The sequence below is a fragment of the Maniola hyperantus genome, chromosome 17 (genome assembly GCF_902806685.2).
Source record: "Maniola hyperantus chromosome 17, iAphHyp1.2, whole genome shotgun sequence".
NCBI lineage: Eukaryota > Metazoa > Arthropoda > Insecta > Lepidoptera > Nymphalidae > Maniola > Maniola hyperantus.
This window is the reverse complement of record NC_048552.1, coordinates 9043608-9066294: the sequence shown is the minus strand read 5'-3', so window position 1 is coordinate 9066294 and position 22687 is coordinate 9043608. Positions and strand designations below refer to the sequence as shown.

The 22687-nt window shown below is 35.7% G+C and overlaps 2 protein-coding genes across 4 annotated transcripts in view; one reads left to right on the top strand and one right to left on the bottom strand.

Annotated features, from left to right (window-relative positions):
- unc-13 overlaps nt 1-22687 on the bottom strand; it is a 394380-nt gene that overhangs the window by 351121 nt on the left and 20572 nt on the right. The gene's annotated exons all lie outside the window — the stretch shown is intronic.
- LOC138403509 (uncharacterized) lies at nt 18380-21008 on the top strand. The gene is made up of 3 exons (XM_069504367.1): nt 18380-18383; nt 18729-19597; nt 19911-21008. Exons 1-3 carry the CDS (start codon nt 18380-18382, stop codon nt 20994-20996), a joined length of 1959 nt encoding a protein of 652 aa, XP_069360468.1. The 3' UTR covers nt 20997-21008.

Below are 22687 nucleotides of genomic sequence, written 5' to 3'. Positions count from 1 at the left end.
TTATGATGCAGTCTAAGATGGAAGCGGGCTAACCTGGAAGGGGTATGGCAGTTTTTAATAAACCAATGCCTCTTTGGTTTCTACACGGCATCGTACCGGAACGCTAACTTGCTTGGCGGCACGGCTTTGCTGGTAGGGTGGTAACTTGCTGGTAGCCACGGCTGAAGCCTCCCACCTGACCAGACCAGAAATTTAGAAATTATATAAATTCCAAATCCCTTCCAGGAATCGAACCCGGGACCTCCCACCAATAAGACAGCGCTTACTACTGCACCAGGGAGGTCGTCTAAACTTAACTAGTCACAGCTGAAGCCTTTTACCAGACCAGAGTAGAGCTAATGTAAAAATTAATTATTTTATATAATGTAGTATTGAACATTAAATCCACTATTTATGTTACGTAAATAAAGTGAATGTCAGCAAATCAACTGCTACGCTGCTGTTCCAAATGAAAAAGTATATAAAGTATGGCGCAGTTATTTAGTTCGTCATTTGATGAATAACAAATGAATAACATCTGTAATACTAAATGAACAAAGGCAGGTTTCAAGTTTAAAAAGAATGCATTACGATAAATCCTCGTAACGTTACCCGCGGAGTTGAAACTTGTGGCGAAAATCATGGCATACTCTCTTTACACGCTATATATTTTTCGATTACGAGTAATTCATCGTAAAGCCGGTTATAGGGTCACGTATTTTGATATCAACTTCAATATACGTAATCATATTTTAAAGTGGAATAGAACAACTAGGTATAAGACGACCTTGTTCCATGTTCACCGTTCGCCATCGAAACAAAACAACCGTTCTATTTCTATAAAACGTAAGTAGTTTAATTAGTTTAGCGTAGTTAATTGTAAAAAGTGGTTTTAGAGTTATCGCTAGGAATGTGGGTATTATTGGTATTTTCACGTTTTAAAAAATAATGCTAAGTACGTAGCTTAGGACAAAACAATAATTGTGTCTGAAAAAGTGACAATACTAACAAGTTTATAAATTGTAATTTTTCGGTCAAGCTTTTTGCAAGTTTTGTCAAAACCTAGTCTCATAACTTTTTGGTGTTGTGAACGAGGTGTTCAATATACCTAACCACTGATTTGTATAAAAAATTTAGGTTTATTAGACAAGTACCTACCTACATGACAGGTACTTTATAGCTAAATCTATTTTGGATATACAGCTGCACTAATTAAGCCGTTGATGAATGTAGCGGTGAGAGTAAGATGAGTTAAAATTTAATTGGATACGTACGAAATAACAGGTAAGTACGTTTAAGTTTAAGTATATTTTTTAAATTGCGATAATATTTTATGAGAAAGGTATTTGAGTATGTCGAATTAAATAAAAAAATATTTTCTGTGTGTGATGTGATATATTTGGGACTATAATATTATTTAGGTAGGTACGTGTATTTTTTTCATGAAAATCTATGATCTACTTAATAATAGAAATTGGAGGCAAACGTCGACAATAATATGTCAAAGTATCCTTGAAATAAATAATAATATGATCTATTATAAAAATGAAACTAAATAATTAATTATGATTATACTAGCTGCCCTGGCGAACTTCGTTCCGCCTAACAGTCGATTCAAATTTTTTAAATTTTTTTCTCCGTAAGAACCATCCTCGTACTTCAAGGAATATTATAAAAAAAGAATTAGCGAAATCGGTTCAGCTGTTCTCGAGATTTGCGATGAGCAACACATTTAGCGATTCATTTTTATATTATAGAAGACTAGATGATGCCCGCGACTTCGTCCGCGTGGATTTAGGTTTTTTTAAAATCCCGTGGGAACTCATCAATTTTTCGGGATGAAAAGTAGCCTATCCCCTATCCTTCCCCGGGATATAAGCTAACTCTGTACCAAATTGCATCAAAATCGGTTGAACGGTTGGGCTGCGAAAAGCTAGCAGACAGACAGACAGACACACTTTCGCATTTATAATATTAGTATGGATAAAATCAACCTATAACATAGTTAGGTACATACAACAAAAAATTTGGTCAAATAATTGTGGTACAACTCAAAAGTGTACAATAAAACTGCATTATGTAACATTATGTTAAACATATACTCAACTATATCGTGATGTCGTAATAAATTTACGAGTACAAAATATCGCTCGACAAACTAAAACATCACGTCACGGCTCTGAGTAAACGGAACACGTGTACAACATCAAAGTGGTCACAATGAAACGAAATGTAACGTATTATTGTGTTTTTAATAAAATGAGTAAAAATGATGAGTAAATGAGATACAAGAGCTTTTTATAAAGAAACTACTAAATTGAAACTGTACGTACAATATTACAACAATTAAATAAATTGCTTTAACCATTAAGGAAAATATCGTGAGAAAACCTGCATAATATTTTTAAAGGAGGGCGAAGTTAGTCTGCTAATCCGCACTTGGCCTGTGTGATGGACATCTTTCTCTTTCTAAGAGAAGATACGTGTTCAGTAGTGAAGATAGTAATAGTCCGCCCAGATAATAAAAATTCAATTTCTGTTTAGTTGTACAAAAAGTATAACTGAACAGAAAAAAGTATATATTTTAGGTATAATAATTATTGTACAAATTTCCTTTTTAAGAATAGTTCCGTGTGTTATGAAACATCCATACTAATATTATAAATGCGAAAGTGTGTCTGTCTGTCTGTCTGTCTGCTAGCTTTCCCGACCCAACGTTTTAACCGATTTTGATGAAATTTGGTACAGAGGTAGTTTATATCCCGAGGAAGGACATAGGCACATTTTATTCCGGAAAATCAATGAGTTCTCACGGGATTTTAAAAAACATAAATTCACGCGGACGAAGTCGCAGGCATCATCTAGTTATAAATAATTTATAATGGACTCTCCATGGGTTTCGCTCGCTAATAATCTCATCTTACAGCAGTAAAATTCCTTCCTCTCCATTATAGAACACTCATTAGCTGCCTTTATTGAGCAATATAACAAGGGAAATTTGTCTGTGGTGAAAGCGTTATCTTCTCTATAATATAAAAATGAATCACTAAATGTGTTGTTCATTGCAAATCTCGAGAACCGCTGAACCGATTTCGTTAATTCTTTTTTTATAATATTCCTTGAAGTACGAGGATGGTTCTAACGAAGAGAAAACTTAAAAAATTTGAATCGACTGTTAGGCGATACGAAGTTCGCCGGGGCAACTAGTTTCAAATAAACATAAAAAACACTTTCACATTTATAATATTAGTATGGATGGATAATTGATGAATTAATTAGTGTGTTTTTTCATTTGTTTGAATTTGTGAATATATTTCAATGGTCATCAACCATTTCTTTTAGAGTGTCTCAATATTTAAACGACACTGGTCGGGTATAATGGTAATATTTCGGTATTCGGTTAGCAGGAAGTTTTTGTAATATTGGGCAAGTTAGGTAATGGCAGTCTGCCAACGGCGGCGGTACCCAGCGGCCTGTACAAATTATACTTTCCCCCACACGCCATATAATATATTGTAGAAAACTCGCGTTACAGTTCACGGAATTTATTCTCCTGATACAGAGAAGTAAAAATAGGGCAGTGAAGTATGAATGTCTCTTATTATATGCCAGCAAGTATTTTTATGTCACCGCACTAGGAAACACTAGTTTCCTGTTTTTTTTAATTGAAAATTGAAATTTAAAAGTCAAGTTACTTAAATACTTTATGTACTTATATATATCAGATTCAGATTTAGTAATGCATAATAATATTATATTATACTTACTTTTTTATTTTCAATTTCTTCTCATCTATCTGTGATCAGTATTTGAACTACAAACTTGGGTTTGCACATTTATTGTGACATCTTTTCAAAGAAGAGCATAATTTACTAGTTATATTATACTTTTGAATTGCGAAAGTTTAACCCAGTTTGGTTCAGTAGTTTTGCATGATACTAATAAACAAACTAACAAAAAGTGAACTAAACTGACAAAATTAAGCATCGCCTCATGTTTCAGTTCTGATTTTTGAAATAGATTCATAACATATCAAAATTACTACCCATATTTGAAATGCAAAAGTGTGTTTGTACTTTTTTGGTTTGCCCTTTAATCACGCTTCAATGGAGTCACAGATTGGCATGATTTTTTGCATGGATATATTTGAAGACCTGGGAAATGACAGGACTACTTTTTATTCTGGAAAATCAAACGAGATTTTAGAAAACTAAATCAGCGCAGGCGAAGTCTCGAGCATCAGCTGGTTCTCTAAATTTTTTTAATTAGTTGCAATATGTTAAGAAATAAAACTAGAATCTGTTCGATTCAAAATAAAATCATTCACTTATGTTATTATTGATCCTATTTCAAGATTCTACTGAGTATGAAAAACGAGTATGAAACCAATACCTACCTAAAGAATAGAAGTTTAAGATTCATAGCAAGTCACGCAACAGGAATTCATTAGGATTCCCGAGGCACCCTTTCTGCTTAAACTTGCTTGGCGTAGAAAACTTGGATAGCATACTTGAGAGCTGCTTCCTCCCCGATGCATTCTCAATTAACAGGTACTTCACGTTCTATTTTTTATTATGCTACCTATATTTTCCATTAAAGGATTGATTTTCTACACTTTTTTCTACTTAAATTTCCGGATGAGAGTATTTAGTAGATAATTATAACTACACTAGCTGATACACGACTTACGCGTAGATTTAGGTTTTTAAAAATCCCGTGGGAACTCTTTAATTTCTCGGGATAAAAAGTAGCCAATTGGCCCCGATTCTCTAGTCTCTCTCTTAACTAAATTTTGAGTATCTGCATCCTTTTCTTTATACTACTGCTAAAAAAGGAACGAAACATGACTTTCACATTTAAAGACTCTAAATTTTAATAACGGCAAAGTTCATACAAAATTTTACCTTGAATGCGTCTATGTAGGAAAAAATATTAATAGCACAGGGGGTCCATTACTTAAACATAATCACCAAGATTTTTCATTCCAGGATTCATCCAAAAAAAGATATTAATATTTTAATATTTTGAGATTATGAAAGTAACGTAGTGGTTACATACTCTTTGGTTGGTAGTATATGCAAAATTGATGCATTAATATTATCAAGTAAAAACACTTAAGAGTTGTGTGCCCAATTCGTGAGTCAGAGACTTTGACAAGTGACGTTTGCAACTGCAAATGCACGAATCACGCGCATGCGCACAAAGAGTAGCAAACGAACACAGCTAAGATACTTACCTACTTAACAATGGTCCTTTATATGCCATTGGCATTAGCATTGTCTATAAAAGATCTCTTTCAGTATTTAACATGATGTACTAGTCTGTGATTATAGTTTAGTTGTTATCACGTAAACAGTTCTGATTTGACAATGGAACCAAGATCCCTATGAATCACGGATAGTTGGTAACTACCTCTTCTAGAAAGGCCATATGCAACCAATCCGGAGCAAGGCTCTCATATTTTGATAGAGCCAAAACACACGAGTAGATATAGACCAGAGAGGAAGCTTGTGATTAAAGATAAACTAGAAACTGGAAAAAAACTGCGAATACAACTGAAATACAAGTCTTGAAGTTGTTATTTAATTTGTAAGTATAAATTCCTTTTAACCCAATTTTTACCATGTTTTATCCTTTAAGGTTTTATCTCATTCAGATGCATATGCTATCTCTATGTTCAGATGACATTCCAATAATCTATTAAAAATCAAAAGTTTTTATTCTTCTATTAAAAATCAGATATAAAACCTTTTTCATTTATTCTGCTTTTAATATAAACCCTCATTTAAAACAACAGCGATAATAAAATACTTGTCAAGACTTTGTCAAGATGGCAATGGCAATAAGTGTTGCCATTAATTTTATTTATGACTTACAATATATAACTTGTTGAATAGCTCTTGGATAATGCTCTATAAGTATAAAGAAAAGAAAATATTCAATTTTTTAGACGTCCAGTAAACTCAACACTAATATGCAGTACCTACGCGGCAGGAAATAATGTACATCGAGCTTTAGAAAGAGGTAGCGGTTTTGTAGAGCATCGCCTCTGTCGTTAAGACTGACAAAACGTCACATAGGTATGAGTGACAGAAACAACGCTCTACAAAACCGAAATCTCATTCTAAAAGTTGATGTACATTATTTTCTGCAGCGTACCTACAGTAAATAAGCGCGGATGTAAGTGCGATGGTTTGGTATCTAACAAGTCTAGGTATGCACTATAGTTTTGTATCGGACATTGTGTAGAGATGTTCTGGTAAAATTACGTTGATGCATTTTCGGAATATACCTAACCATAATATTATACTTAAATACGAAACGGAACTACGGATTGATGTAATTTTTGCGTGAGTATAGTTACACTAGAGCCTAGAGCCGTAAAGCCAGTTTAAGCGCAGACAAATAAACTGTTCCCATTAACCAACCATTACAAACCAACTATTACATCAAAAATTGTTGTAACAAACCCTCAATAATTATTCTTTCCTTGAGTCACGTGGGGGCGAAGCTGCGGGTAATAGTTAGCACAATAATAAATATAGTTTGTAAGCATTGATTTATAAACAGTTTTATTTATTACTTAATAATAACGAAATACCTATTTTAAAGGTGACTTTTTCTAGAGTGGCAACTCTGGTAATGTTTTGTCATTATAACCAACACCGGATATGAATTTAAGCAAATAATAATTTATTAATTTAATAATTTAATCTACGATAAAGTCTTACAAACTAATTTTGTATAAAAAACTAACTAATTAAATTACTAAGTTTTGCATAAGTCACATTTCTAGACACTTCCTAAAACATTCAGGTAATCCCATGCCTATGTTCTTTGGTTTGCGACTGCGCGCTAAAATCACGGGTTTTACCATCTAAAAATTAAATTTAGAACTGTCAAACTGTGTCTGTCCTTTTCATATTACATTTGTAAGAAGAGCATGCGAATAGTCTAAAATTAGGTTGTGCTCAGAATCGGTGCCTGTCACTCTCTAGGTCTTTAAATATACCCATGCAAAAAATCACGTCGATCCGTTGCTCCGTTGCGACGTGGTTGAAGGACAAACCAACAAACCAACAAACAAACACACTTTCTCATATTTTATAATACGGGTACTGATATATTATAAATGCAAAACATTTGTTGATTTGTCTTTCAACCCCGCCACAACGGTTGACGTGATTTTTTTACGTGAATTATATAGATATTATGATACGACTTTAAAGACCTGAAAAGTGGCAAAGGCTACTTTTTATCACGGAAAATCTAAGAGTTCCCTTGATATTTTTTAAAACCTTAATCCACGCGGATGAAGTCGTGGGCAGCAGCTAGGTAGTAGTTCATATATTCGAGTAGAATGTAGTACCTAACTTGCAATCGTAAATCTATCCTTATTTTGCGGCATGTATATGAATGAGTGGATAACATTTGCTTGAATATTTCCACTATTGATTTTGTCCAGGCTTTCAGGTGTATTGGTTTAGCTAGTAAATTCAGTGCTTCGGCCTATTTCCCAAACTATTTTAAGCGCGTGGCAATTTACGATTATCTAATGTTCAACTCATGCAACATCAATTCAGTATACAGTAAACGAATTAGTTAATTGCTTAGGTAATATTAATCTTGTATGAAAATTAAAGTTTTAATACAAAATTACAGAAATAATTGTTATATTTTTTGCACCTTTAGACCCAATCCACAAGCGTACCCATATAAACTATCTCTATAACTCTAAAATTTCAAAGTGCATAATGAAACGAACTTTTCTTAGTATACTTAATTTAATCAATTTTTATTCAAAAATATTACATGCGCAAAAGATCAACCTGTCAGTTCAGCGCCAAGATGCAGCTAATCTGGGCAGCATTTTACGTGGGCATGATTTGTACTGTAATTAAATAAGGCCATGCTGGTCCACTAGAATACAACTCACGAAATGTACGTCTATGTTGCAAAATTAGTGGTTTCTACTACGGGAAAAGACTTCTAAGTCTAGTTATTACTTATTAAACATTGGATATACCTAATCAAAATTTTCCGTTAACAATGTAACTTGAAGTAAATAATGAATAAACCGTGCAAATATATATTGTAATACTCCTTTGTTTACATTGTGAAGTATGCTCGGTTATGAAACAACGCGACCGAGCATGACGCAAGTCTGTACCGACCTTCACCTTTCCCCAGGCGAGGTCTGAATTTCGACCATAGCGCCCTTACTAAAGACTCGGCCTACCACAAGAGATGCTAACATCAACATCTATCACAATGTTACATCATTGGCGCTAAATATATATAATAGAACGTTGTTATGTAGACAAATAACTACCTATAGTAGGCGACAGGTCGAGATGGCAATCCCGCACAGCCCCCGTGCTAACCTGATGCGGGATAGCGCGGTTGACGTGCGGGTATCCGGGGTGTTCCTCCTCTTCCTCTTCTTCTTCTCCTTCGCTCTGGGCTGGTTTCCGCACTCAAAAACATGCTCCCTCTCATACCCCGATTGGCATCTTGACCTGTCACGTTCTATAGTAATCATAAAATAAATAAGTTTATGTGTCAATAAAACAGTTTTGCATTATTAATAGTTTTATTGAGACAATTTTATGTAACTACAGTACTTATTTTTTTCCAATTTTATTGTAGTTCTCTTAGTTCATAACATTCATAGTAATACCTACTTTATTCATTTAATGCTAATAAGTATATTATGACTGTGTTTGTAAGCTCACCGGCTACTACGGACTCGGTAATAAGTTTAATGTTAAAATTAGAATGATACTTAGTAAACCTAATAATTTTGTATAAATAAATACCTAATAGTAAAAACATTTTTTTTGAACTTAGACACGAATAGTTAGATTATGCAACGGAAATTCATATTATATAATGATACAATAATAAAAAAAATCAACTTATTTTTGGATTTCCTCATTATTTTTAGCAACACATAGAAATGCAGAAAATACGAGCCTTTAATACCATGTAGACAATTATTATAAAATACTAGCTGATGCCCGTGACTTCGTCCGCGTGGATTTACGTATTTTAAAATCCCGTGGGAACTCTTTGATTTTCCGGGATAAAAAGTAGCCTATGTGTTAATTCAGGGTATAATCTATCTCCATTCCAAATTTCATCCAAATCCGTCCCGTAGTTTTTGCTTGATTGAGTAACAAACATTCAAACATCCACACTTTCACATTTGTAATATTATATATATATTAGGATTGATACAAAATACATAGCTTGTATATCCGTAGCGGTTCGTAGCGCTACGGTGCAGCGTAGCTCATGTTAATTAGAAGTTTAACGGTTTCCTAAATGTTTCAGATAGGACTTAACACGGGAACTTAGTACTTTAACAGCCTGTTCTGTTCGCGGTATTAGACATTAACTGATAATAATATAATGAATCCCTTTAATGTAAAACTTACAAATGAATAATAATAAAACAAACATGTTTTCATAGCAAGAGAAAATAGGTATCTTCTAGGCAAAAACACATAATTAGATTTTTAGATCCAAATAATTATGTTTTATTCACTTTTGGTCAGCATCTACTTTAACATCCATACTATCCATACTAATATTATAAATTCGAAAGTGTGTCTATATGTCAGTCTGCTAGCCTTTCAGGCCCGACCGTTCAACCGATTTTGACGGAATTTGGTACAGAGATGTCGTGCATCCCGGGGAAGGCCAAAAATTGAATACCGGAAAATCAAAGAATACCCACGGGATTTTTAGAAACCTAAATCCACGCGGATGAAGTTGCGGGCATTATCTAGAAGAGATACAAATCTCTATGTTTCAGTGTAAACAGTAAATAACTGTCATAACTCCACTACAAAAGTGTAACCTTAACCTAGAATACTAAATGAAATGCTCGCTATATTATTTTACTGCTAATACTAATGAGGTTCGTTAGTAATGTTTTATAGCATACATCAAATATTACAGCTCAGGTCAGACCCTACCTAAGTATTATTTACCTTACTCAAAAGTATTTAATTCGATATATGGGTACGTTTGAACTTGATTGTTTAGTTATGAAAGTACACGTATGTAATTTATCTAATAAGTACTTAATAAGTAATATGAAAAATGTGTTGTGAAGTATTTTACTTCAAACTTAGATACGAAATAGCACAATTAAAATTAAAATATTTTTCCGCGTGTCCCTCTGACTAGCAGAGAGCACAGTGGACAAGGCGAAGGACGGAACGCGAGCGACGTGCGCAATGGACGCGTCTAGCCAAAAACCAACATGGCTAGCATGGCTATCGCCAGTGCTATTTTTCTTGCATAAAACATTTAGAAAATTATAAGTTATAAATTTTTCTTAAAACTCACTCTTGACTTGTCACTAGTGATAATATTTTACAACTCTTAACAATAAATTATGATCATTAAAACTTAAATAAAATGAATTTATTTCAAAGAAAAGTCGTATTGTAGTTATCGTTTTTATAGCGCTTCACAAGGAATATTGCGTAAATGTTACAGCTTCCTAAAGTTTTCTGATAACGGGGATCAAGAAAACTTTGTGGTTAGTAACTAAGAAACTTTGAAGATCGAAGTTATAATAATTATTGTTAAACTTCACCAACGCTTGAATAATATGTAAATTACATATTGTTTAGTTTGCATTACCTATGTATTGAATTTTGAGCGAAAGGTTTTTAAACTGATAGCATATTCGTCTGCAAATAACATGTGCCACTCACTGCAATCCAAGTCAAAGAGATATGTATGATACTTAGGGTAGATTGCTCCTAGGTAAGGTACCTTAGGTATTATTGGCTCACTGCATACGATTTTTTAGGGTTACGTATTAACTCAATGAAAGCTACCCCTTGACAGCTATTTCAACACAAGTTGAAATAACAAACAAACGCATCGTTTGGTACCAGAATACTCACTTGCTTGGTAATACACCTATGCCAGTAATATGGTAACTACTCATAGCCTAATTCTCCCACCGGATTAGACCAGAAACAATAGGGTATTGGAGTGATTTTTTGTATAGCGGTAGTTTATGGGGCTAGAATTCATTACACAGAAATTATAAATTGACCATTTGCCCCTATTTGGGTATCAGAACTGAGACCTTTGACCACCACGCTAGACAGAACGTTAAAATTTTATACCATACTAGCTGATCCCCGCGGCTTCGCCCGCGTAGATTTAGGTTTTTAAAGATCCCGTATAGCCTATGTCACTCAGGAATAATGTAGCTTTCTACTGGTGAAAGAATTTTTAAAATCGGTTCAGTAGTTCTAAAGATTACCCCCTACAAACAAACTTAACGACATTACCTCTTTATATAATACTAGCTGATCCCCGCGGCTTCGCCCGCGTAGATTTAGGTTTTTAAAGATCCCGTATAGCCTATGTCACTCAGGAATAATGTAGCTTTCTACTGGTGAAAGAATTTTTAAAATCGGTTCAGTAGTTCTAAAGATTACCCCCTACAAACAAACTTAACGACATTACCTCTTTATATAATATAGCTGACCTGCCCCGGCTTCGCTCGGGTGGAGTTTAGAAAATTGAGGGGGAGGTTGAATTAAATTTTTCTCTCCGTAAGAACCATCCTCGAACTTCAAGAAATATTATAAAAAAAGTATTAGCGAAATCGGTTCAGCTGTTCTCGAGATTTGCGATGAGCAATACATTTAGTGATTCATTTTTATATTATAGAGCCGCGCGGATACCTTACTCATAGATCTAAACTCCCCTCCCGCACGCGCACCCCCGCCTTGGTGACGCCCACTTCGCAACGGGCCGTGCAGCAGAAATCGTAATATTTTAATTTCGCCATAACTTCAAAACCAAACGTCCAATTTTAATCATTCAAAGACCAAATATTATCTCCATAAACTGTTCTTAGTGATGAAATCATTTATTTTGATAAGGATTAATAGCATGAGTAAAATAAACGCGTTTAAATGTAGTCCAAAAAAAATTCAAGATTTTTAAATAAAAAAATGGTTGCTGTGCCTCACTCGACATAGATGGGTATAGTGTGTCGCGGACTTTTTTGTAGATATTTATAAGATCTACAATTAATTAGAACATTTTATGGTTCTATCTTTTATAGTTTAGGCAGCGTACGCAAAATAAGTAACTTTTCTGGTTGATTTTTTACACCTTGTGTCCGAAAAACCCAAATATCTTACGGAACCCTATTTTTTTCCAAAATAAAATATAGCCTATGTTACTCGTGGATAATGTAGCTTTCGAATGGTGAAAGAATTTTTAAAATCGGTCAGTAGTTTTTGAGCCTATTCAGTACAATCAAACAAACAAACAAACAAACAAACAAACAAACAAACAAACAAACAAACAAACAAAGTTTTCCTCTTTATAATATTAGTGTAGAAAAATACAACGGGCCGTGCAGCAGAAATCGTAATATTTTAATTTCGCCATAACTTCTAAACCAAACGTCCAATTTTAATCATTCAAAGACCAAATATTATCTCCATAAACTGTTCTTAGTGATGAAATCATTTATTTTGATAAGGATTAATAGCATGAGTAAAATTAACGCGTTTAAATGTAGTCCAAAAAAAATTCAAGATTTTTAAATAAAAAAATGGTTGCTGTGCCTCACTCGACATAGATGGGTATAGTGTGTCGCGGACTTTTTTGTAGATATTTATAAGATCTACAATTAATTAGAACATTTTATGGTTCTATCTTTTATAGTTTAGGCAGCGTACGCAAAATAAGTAACTTTTCTGGTTGATTTTTTACACCTTGTGTCCGAAAAACCCAAATATCTTACGGAACCCTATTTTTTTCCAAAATAAAATATAGCCTATGTTACTCGTGGATAATGTAGCTTTCGAATGGTGAAAGAATTTTTAAAATCGGTCCAGTAGTTTTTGAGCCTATTCAGTACAAACAAACAAACAAACAAACAAACAAACAAACAAACAAACAAACAAACAAACAAACAAAGTTTTCCTCTTTATAATATTAGTGTAGAAAAATATAATAAGGCATCAAAAATGAGTATATATAAGTCCGCGACATGTTGAAATGGCAATCGGGGTATAAGGCGAGGGGACACCCTATCGCACTGCACACCCGCACGTCGCCCACGCTTGCCTGCACCGGGTTAGTGCGGGGGCTGTGCAGGGACGTTCCCTCCCTGATTGCCATTTCAACCTGTCGCGTACTATACCAATCTATCTTTTTCTCCCTAACATTATTTGCTTACGACAATTCGTTATAATATTTGAAACAGTACTTATGTTTTCCTTTTCTTGCGATAGAGAACATAATAACAGCGTTTTATAAACGACTCCAAGTTCAAAAGTATAAATAGTACAGAACAACACGTGGAGAAGTCGACCTTGGCCGATAATGTGACGGAGAGCTTAAATATGATGACTTATTACGTAACCAAGCTTAAAATCATTTTTTCCCTGCATTTTAAACAGTCGCAACACCCGGAGGTGGCATTATAGGCGCATTTTTAGAACTGAACAGTGACGTCAGTGGCATCCAGCGCATTATAAAATTCAACTTTAATGCGCCCAAAGCGGCTAACTTGCTGACAACGTCACATACATTTTCCCTTTTCAGTCATCTATCTATGTATATAAAAGGACGAACTGACTGACTAGCATATCGATGTACAGTTCAAATGGCTAATTCTAAATTAAGATTTTTCATATAGGATTTGTCTATTACGTAGACCCCCAAAACGACAGGATTTCAAATGCACACTTAAAAATGCATACTTAGAAATTCAAATGCATACTTAAAAATCTCTTAATTCATGCGGACGAGGTCGCATGAAAAAGCTAGTGATAAAATATGCATGGCGTACCTACCTACGCCTTTATATTTCTTGAGCTACCAGTATAGTTAGTATAGTATACGTAAAGAAATACCTCTCAGCTCTTTAGTGCTACTATGTAATTGCTTAGCTATACGAATAGAAAGGTGCCTAATATTCAGTAAAAGCATTTGATTTAATAGATTCATTAGCTAAGTATGCCTGAATGCTAATAGTATTCATAGAAACCCGAGCTTTCAAAATGCATTCGACGTAAATAATATAAGTGCAGTGCAACAAGGCTACCTTGGCGCGTGGCGAAAATCGGAACTAACGTTGCCGTCAAATGTCCCCTTTGTTCTTGTTTGAATATTCTAAGCCTTTGTTCTCCAACAGCGCCCACCTGTCAATGTCATTCAAGTGCCAAGAGTGCCTTGTCGTAGTGTAAGTTGGTTAAATCTCGTTGGTGGACTCTTGTTTTTATAGATATCTTATCTATGGACAATGAGATACTTTTTGATCCAGAAAATCTCAAAAAGTTCCCACGGGATTTTAAAAAAACGAAATCCACGCGATAAAGGCGCCGGCATCTTGTAGTAACCTTACCTATCATTCTATCTTACCTTTATCTGTCTGTATTTTTACCTTTCATTCATTTTGTCATGGACATTCTTCACGAACTCACGATGTATTCCGGAAAACCCAAAAGTATCGCGAAAACAAAGTCACAGACATCAGCTAGTACAAATTATAAAGTAAATAAGTGACTGGTGTCAGATTTGGACAGATTACTTGGATAGCTTATTCCCGCGACTTCGTCCGCGTGGACTACACAAATTTCAAACCCTATTTACCCCCCCTTAGGATTTTTAGCGGATGCCTTCGTCATAATAGCTATGTGCATGCCAAATTTCAGCTCAATCCGTCCAGTAGTTTGAGCTGTGTGTGGATTGATCAGTCAGTCAGCTTTTTCTTTAATATATTTAGATAAATTTGTTATACCTATAAAAACATATATTATATAAACATTAAGATACATAAATCATTCCATGAACAATGCTTTACAGACTACATGATGTTTTAAACCGCTTTGATATACGGAAAATGTTTATTCAGTGAACACACAAACAAACACAGTTTATTTTATATAATTTAGAGGAAAAATGGAGCTTTCATAGATGCATCTAGACCCGTTAACTTGAGCGCGATAAAACAAGTCTCGCTTAAAGCAAAAGGTGTAATAAAGTTTATTAATGTTCCACAGCTAGATAAAGGTAGATATCCTATATCACTGAAGACACTATTGAGCTTTGAACTTGGCTCGTAAATTGGCTATAAAAATTACAACTTGCTGTAAATTTTGCTAACATCTTAGTACCATAGCTAAAAATAATTCACCTGAAAGTTTTCTAGCATAGATAATTTTAAAATGTATTATGTCCAAATTATCACATCTAATAGCTGATATTGCTTTACCTATATTATATTTACCACCCTACCAGTTAAAGACTACCGCCAGGCGCAGTTCGCGTTTCAGAATGCAGCCATGGTAAGTATTATGGGTTTTATTAAAACCCCACACTCCTTCTACGTATAAATTAGTCCGCTTCTATCTTAGGCCGCATCGTCACTTACCACTAGACAAGATCGCAGTCAAGGGTTCAATTGTCTTCTAATAAAATAAAAAAATCTTTAGTAGAGTATTTTTTTCTTTCTTAAGTATGTAGGTAATAGATGCAATTTATGTTGTCTCTTTGCTTATGAGCAACAAGGTACCTGCCATCAGCAAATGTTACAATCTAGATTTAAGATATGACAGACAATTACTATCAGATGCCAGGGTGATAATATCTTGCACCGAGTGACGGCTGAACGTGTTCTCAAAGGCGGGAGCATTTCTGAATTATACATCTGAATCTAAAGCAAAGCTATACTAAAGTAAGCTTAAGTGGACGTACTTGAAACCTCTCATTTGCATATTACGGCGTGAGATAACATCATTTTGTGAATTTAATTATTCTGTTTGTCGAAAACAGACCAAATTGTGTGGTTTGGACTTGACTTGTCATACCACAATCTCTTATGATGAAAGCTAATTAAAGATTGAAAAAATGCCCCATGCTGCTAATGGAAACATTAATTTGCAGCCTTAAGCATTGCATGCTACAGCAGTCTATTTTATGCCGAGACTACATCGTTAGAATATTACAGTGGTGTAGTCTGCCGACGATACGATATTTTGTACCGTGCAGCTCTGTGGCATGCCACAATGTCGCATTATGTTCTTCATCGTCATCATCATCATTATGATCAACAAGTGATCAACCTATCGCCGGCTTACACTATTGAGCCCGGGTTTCCTCTCAGAATGAGAAGACATGCCACATTCTCGTATTATGTTGCTCCAGCGTAGGTAGGTATAAGGTGTAATTTTGAAGCACTTTTTAATATTCATAAATCAACGTGTATATTATATGTATATTCCACACTCTTATTTTCTCTCTAATTATATAATTATAGAGATAATAAGAAAAGAACACACTTAAATTTTAATTATAACTTAAGTATACATATAAAATGTATGTGACACATACAAAAGTCTTTTCCATAAAATACAAAAAGGTGCTAAAAGTACTCAAGATGAAAAACAATTATAAGTTCTATACAATACAACGCAGAGCAGTATGCACAAATAAAACGATAGTAAACAAGGCTATAAAGCGGAATTTACTGCTAGAACCTGCGGAAATTGCCACCGAATAATAAAATTTATTCATTCAGAATTAAAGTGTGATTTTAAGTGACACGTGCAACTCGAGTTAGGTTGGTGCCCCCCGGAATCTTGGTCTTAAAACTTTAAAGAGTCATACATCTTTTATGTTGGTTTTTACTTTTTATCTACGGGATTGTCTTGAGCATGATAGTATCATGTTCAAGACAAATAAATCCCTTGCTTACTAGTACCATTAGTACCACAAAAGATAGGTACGACTAAGTTAACTCATCTAACTATGTAGTACTTACGAGTAGGTACTTCCTTCTTTAAAATGAGTAATTCATTTACCAGATGTTACCCACGGCTTCCACTTTGTCTGAACTTTAATATTTATTTTAAGACTTTTTTTCAGTTATCTATATATTATCATATTATTACTCGCTAACATGTAGACTTTAGAAGTTCTTTTTTCCTGACACGTACCTACTCTATCTATCGAAGAAAACTTCTATAAGTAATATTATGTTCAATACTTCTCTTTTTTTCTACTTTCCTTTTCGAATACATTAAGTTTAACTTAATTTTATACTGGGTAGCGATGATAATAATAACAGTAATGTATCGTAAATCATAATCAACTTTAAGTTGATTACTTGAGAGCTAATGGATATTTTAATAATAGGAAAATAGGTTAAAGATATTTCAATTATGAGTAACTAGCAGATGCCCGCGACTTCGTCCGCATACTGGTTTCACATGAGATCTGAAATTTTCCCGCTGCAAAAGGCCTCACTTACCTACTCACTAAATGCCAATTTTCATATCTCTAACTTCAAAAACGTAGGATTTTTATAAAACCGTTCCACCCCCATTTTACTCCCTTAGGGGGGGAATTTAGTTAGATCCTTTCTTATCTGATACCTACCCCCCTAGAAATAGCCTACATTTCAAATTTCAAGTAAAATAACAATTGTTAAAACTGTTCTATAAAAACATTTCCTCCCTATTTTACCACCCCTAAGGGCGGAATTTCCCAAATTGAATTATACAGATTTTTATTATTTAAAGCTAATAACCTAAATGTCGATTTTCACGTCTCTAACTCCAAAAACATAGGACTTTCCTACAACCTTCGACCCCCCCCTTTCGCACCCTTAGGGGGGGAATTTCAAGTTTGTAGGCTTTATAGTTTCTGAGATTTCGTGATTAGTCAGTCAGTCAGGCAGTGAGTGAGTGGTATTTCTCTTTTATATATTTAAATTGAGTCCTGTATTGAATTCTAGGAGACCGCCCCACCTCGCCGAATGGGGTATAATTGTGGTTTCTACAAAGTTTGTGATTTTTTTAGTAGGTACCAGCCATTACCGGCCTTGTTTTTTACTTGTAACGAGGGTAATTAAACCAATCAACTGCTATTATACTGATCGAAAAAAGAAGAAAACAATTATAACTTTGCCCTCAAATGTTGGGAGAACTGAAGACGAAAAATTAGTCACTCATTAGCAATTAAGTACATAGCAAAGTCTGAAGGTGAGCATTAAAAAATATTTTAGGAGAATATTAATTCAACGTACTATACATAGATATTGCGGCGAAGTTTACGCACCTTTTGCTACTCACAAACTTGCTTCGAAAATAGCGGCCCTTTACCAAGGTTGTAAAAAACCTAAATCCACAAGGACGAAGTTGCGGGCGTCATCTAGTAATATGTAATATAGAATTGTGTATTCCACTTATTTTTTTAAAGACTGACACATAGAATGATACAATACATACAGGATCGCATATTTTTCTACCAAAAAGAGTCTCTTTGAAAGTGTATTACAAACTGGAAACAAAAATACAAATACATACATCTGGCGCAACGATACTCCGTTCGGATAATGGGTGAGGCATTGACTCAACATTTGGTATTCAGGTCCTTCCTTTACCATTCTTTGTATTTTGTACGTTTCATTTGAAAGCCAAATGGGTCAGTCGATTCGCCAACTTATTTCCACTAGATTGTTCTGCAGATGTATAGATAAATATTCGATGCAGCCTTTGATTGGTCAATTGGATACGATAGGAATATTGCAACAACGCTATTTCTGCTTTTATCGATGTTCAAAGAAAAATTCTGATTTTGAAAATTAGACTTATAAATGTACGAATATAAAAGAGAACTGTAGAAATAAATATATTACAGTTGTGAGATTATATATTTAATCTAATAAACATATATATACATAGATAAACACCCCCTGCCGTCACCTGAGTCCCAGATTCCTGCACCCTCCTTTGATCCTACAAAGCGTTTTAGAGCTTCCGAAGATAGCGTACGGTCGGGAATCTTCGGATTTCCTAACGGCTCTGCTGGGGGTTTGGATGGCCTATCGCCGCAGCATTTGAAGGATTTGATCGGTCCTCCTTCAGGTGAAGAAAATAAATCACTTGTGAGAGAGCTGACCGGTCTCATCAATCTAATGCTGTCTGGTCAGGTGCCACAACAGGTTGTGCCCGTTCTATATGGTGCCAATTTGGTGGCTCTGACCAAAAAGGATGGTGGTATCCGTCCTATTGCAGTCGGTGGCACTTTTCGCAGATTAGCTTCAAGGATTTGCTGCCGACTGTTGAAGGACAAAACATCGGCCATCCTTAAACCCAAACAACTCGGTTTTGGTATCAGGGGAGGTTGTGAGGCTGCAGTGCACGGAGCTAGAACGTTTTTAAATACTAAGGATTATGACGTCTTTGTTAAGATTGACGTGCGTAATGCTTTTAATTCGGTCGACAGAGGAGCCATGTTAAGTGAAATTCAAAAACATATCCCAGAAATTTTAGAGTATATGTGGCAATATTATGGCTCCCCTTCAAAATTAATGTATGGGGAAAACGTTCTGGATTCTGCAGTGGGTTGTCAGCAGGGTGATCCTCTTGGTCCCGCAATTTTCAGTTTGACTATTAATCCAATAATCTCGAATCTAAATTCAAAATTTAATTTATGGTACCTCGATGATGGTTCTTTGGGAGGAAATGCTTCGTCAGTACTTCAGGATTTAGACATTTTAATTAAAATATTCAGCGAAATAGGCCTTTCGCTGAATTTCTCAAAATGTCAGGTATACATCCCAGATTCTGTTCCCTTTAATGAAAAGACCATTTTAATAAACAGCTTAAATTCTTTAATAACTAACATCTCTACCATTTCAAAAAAGGATTTAACGCTTTTTGGTGCCCCAATATTTGACGACGCATTTTCTCCTCTCCTAAATTCTAAATTAGATAATTTTAATAAATTTTCGCATCGTCTTTTAGATATAAAGCCACACATGGCCTTGTATATTTTACGTTTATGTTTATTTGCTCCTAAATTCATGTATTTATTGCGGTGCAGTCCCTTTTGGAAATACCCTTCTTTGATTTCGGTCCTAGACGTGTCTTAAAGACACTCTTGGCAAAATTCTAAATTTACAATTCGATGACCGCACCTGGACCCAAGCGAGCCTACCTGTGAAATACGGGGGCCTAGGCATACGGTCCATTTCAAGCATTGCGCTTCCAGCTTTCTTATCTTCTGCTTCTGGCTCTATCACTCTCATCAGTCAGATCCTTAATCTGACCAGTCCGACTGATGTTGTGGTGGAGAGTCTTGCGGAGGCCAAGTTGGCTTGGAGTGCGTCTTGTCCTGGTAAAGATTATCCTATTGCTGTGGAATGTCAGGGCCTTTGGGACAAACCGCGTGTTATCTTGACACACGCGAACCTAGTAGCGCAGTGTACCTCGGCCACGGATAAAGCCCGAATTTTGGCGGTATCCGAAAAGGAGTCGGGTCACTGGCTACACGTTCTGCCATCTCATAGCTTGGGGACGATTCTCGACCAGACAGCGCTTCGTGTGGCCGTTTGCCTACGCTTGGGAATCAAGGTATGTGAGCCTCATTATTGCCCTTGCGGCAGCCACGTGGATCGGTTTGGTCACCATGGACTCAGTTGTATTCGGAGTGCAGGCCGCTTATATCGACATGGTGCTATTAATGATATAGTCCGTCGCACTCTGGCCACTGCCTCCATCCCAGCTCAGCTAGAACCTTCCGGCTTGTTCAGGGATGACGGCAAGAGGCCAGATGGGATGACTATAGTACCATGGTCGATGGGGCGTGCGCTGGTGTGGGATGCGACCTGCGTCGACACGTTGGCAGCGTCCCATTTATCGGGCACGTGCCAAAAAGCGGCTGCAGCAGCCGAGTCAGCTCAAGAGCTTAAGCGCCGTAAATACTCAGTCATTAGTAAGGACTATGTATTTGCGGCGCTTGCGTTTGAGACTCTGGGCCCATGGTCATCGGACACGAAAGCTTTTATAAACGTCGTGTCCCAAAAGCTGATCCACGCGTCTGGTGACCCAAGAGCTGGTGCTTATTTCGCTCAACGGTTGAGCCTTGCCGTTCAGCGAGGTAATAGCGCCAGTGTTTTGGGCACAATGCCCATAAATGACCATTTGGACGGCGTATATTTTTTGTAAATGTAATTTTTTTTTTTTGTGAAAAAAAATTCTGTATGTTTTATAGACTAGAGATAGTAGGTACCTACTTATTAATAATAATCATTTATTTTTAAAACACTGTAATATATATAGTTTTAAAAATGTACGCACCAAAATCATTTTCTATACCTAGTACCTATTCACTTTTTCATTTTCTTTTCATTTTCTAATAATACCTACTAATATTAAAAGTAAAACTAATAATGTTGGTATTCTTGCGGAAAATGAAAATTATGTTATTTATTGATATGCTGAAAACCCTGTACCCTAATGATAATAGTGAAGTTGAGAAAAAAGTATAAGTATTTATTCCGTAGATCGCTTTTACACAAAATATCTACCTCCGCCCATAATGCCGGGGATAATGTGAAGCCCTCATTTATCTGGTGCGAAGCCGCCTGCGAGTCACGTCCCGTCTATTAAGGGGTGTAAGTGGCGAGATATGACGGGTTATCAATATTGAGCGGGCTCGCGTCCACTATAAGCATCCATTCTACAATATACTTTATACAAACCCTAATGTAGGAGATATATTAAGATTGTGCTGTATTTTAGAATGAGTTAGTATACAATTAAACCTTTATAAAAAACTTGAAAATTTTGAAGAAAAGTCATTGGCTTATTAGCGGCATACTGATTCTACAATACAAAAGAAGCCAGCAACTTTAGTGTACTACTTAGTGGCAATTAGGAATTTAGAAACACGACTGGCCTGCCAAAAAACTAACTAAAAAAATTGAAATTTTTCATGAAATTTTCACATAAAATTGACGCCTACAGCCAATCATATCGATTTTTGTTTTAATTTATAGCTTGTGTCACTCAGGATGATGTGAGTATCTACGATAACCGATACGTTCAAATATGTGCAGGCATTTAAAAGTTATAGTGGAATAAAGAAACTCACATACATACATACATACATACATGAACTTTAACTTTAAATTATTTCTGTTTTAATTATTATTTTAGCTAGCCCAAAAGTAAGTATTGTTGGAATAATAAAAAAGAATAATAAATAAAAAAATTATGTAGTCCGCGCGAGTTACGTAAGGGCGGCTACCTGGAGCGGGGGTTGAAGGCAGAAGTCCTTTTTGGTTACGAAAATGATTTAATTAGGACATTCGTGTCGACGTTGGGACACGAAGGCCTTTACTTAACTATATCTTATCTAAATTACAAATACTACTTATGCTAGATTAATGCTACCTTAAAACTAACTCTATCGATTTTATATCGATTTCCCCTCTACCGTTCTGTGGTCGGTTAGCACCAGAGATCACGTACAGAGGTGGCTGCAGACCTTGATGACTCTATGTGCCGGAACGTGATGAGATGGCATATTTCCACACGTAGCTGGGCTGCTAGACGACATGTTAGCTCCCCCGGCGATGCCTGGGTTTTATATAGATAGGTAAGGATAGCTGTATCCGTAACACCTCCACCCTCAGTGCGGCGACCATTGTAGTAATTTTAACGGAAATGTCGCCGGAACGTCCTCGGAGGTTTCCACCCTCAGTCTGGAGGGCTGCTGCTAGACTTCATTCGTGAAGATGAAGCATCTGTAATGGGCTGGTCGAATCGTACCGTTGAGAGTGAAGCCGAATATTGCGGCATACTGGTAGTATTGAAGTAGTTCTTAATTCATGGATAATGGTTGAGCTGCTTTC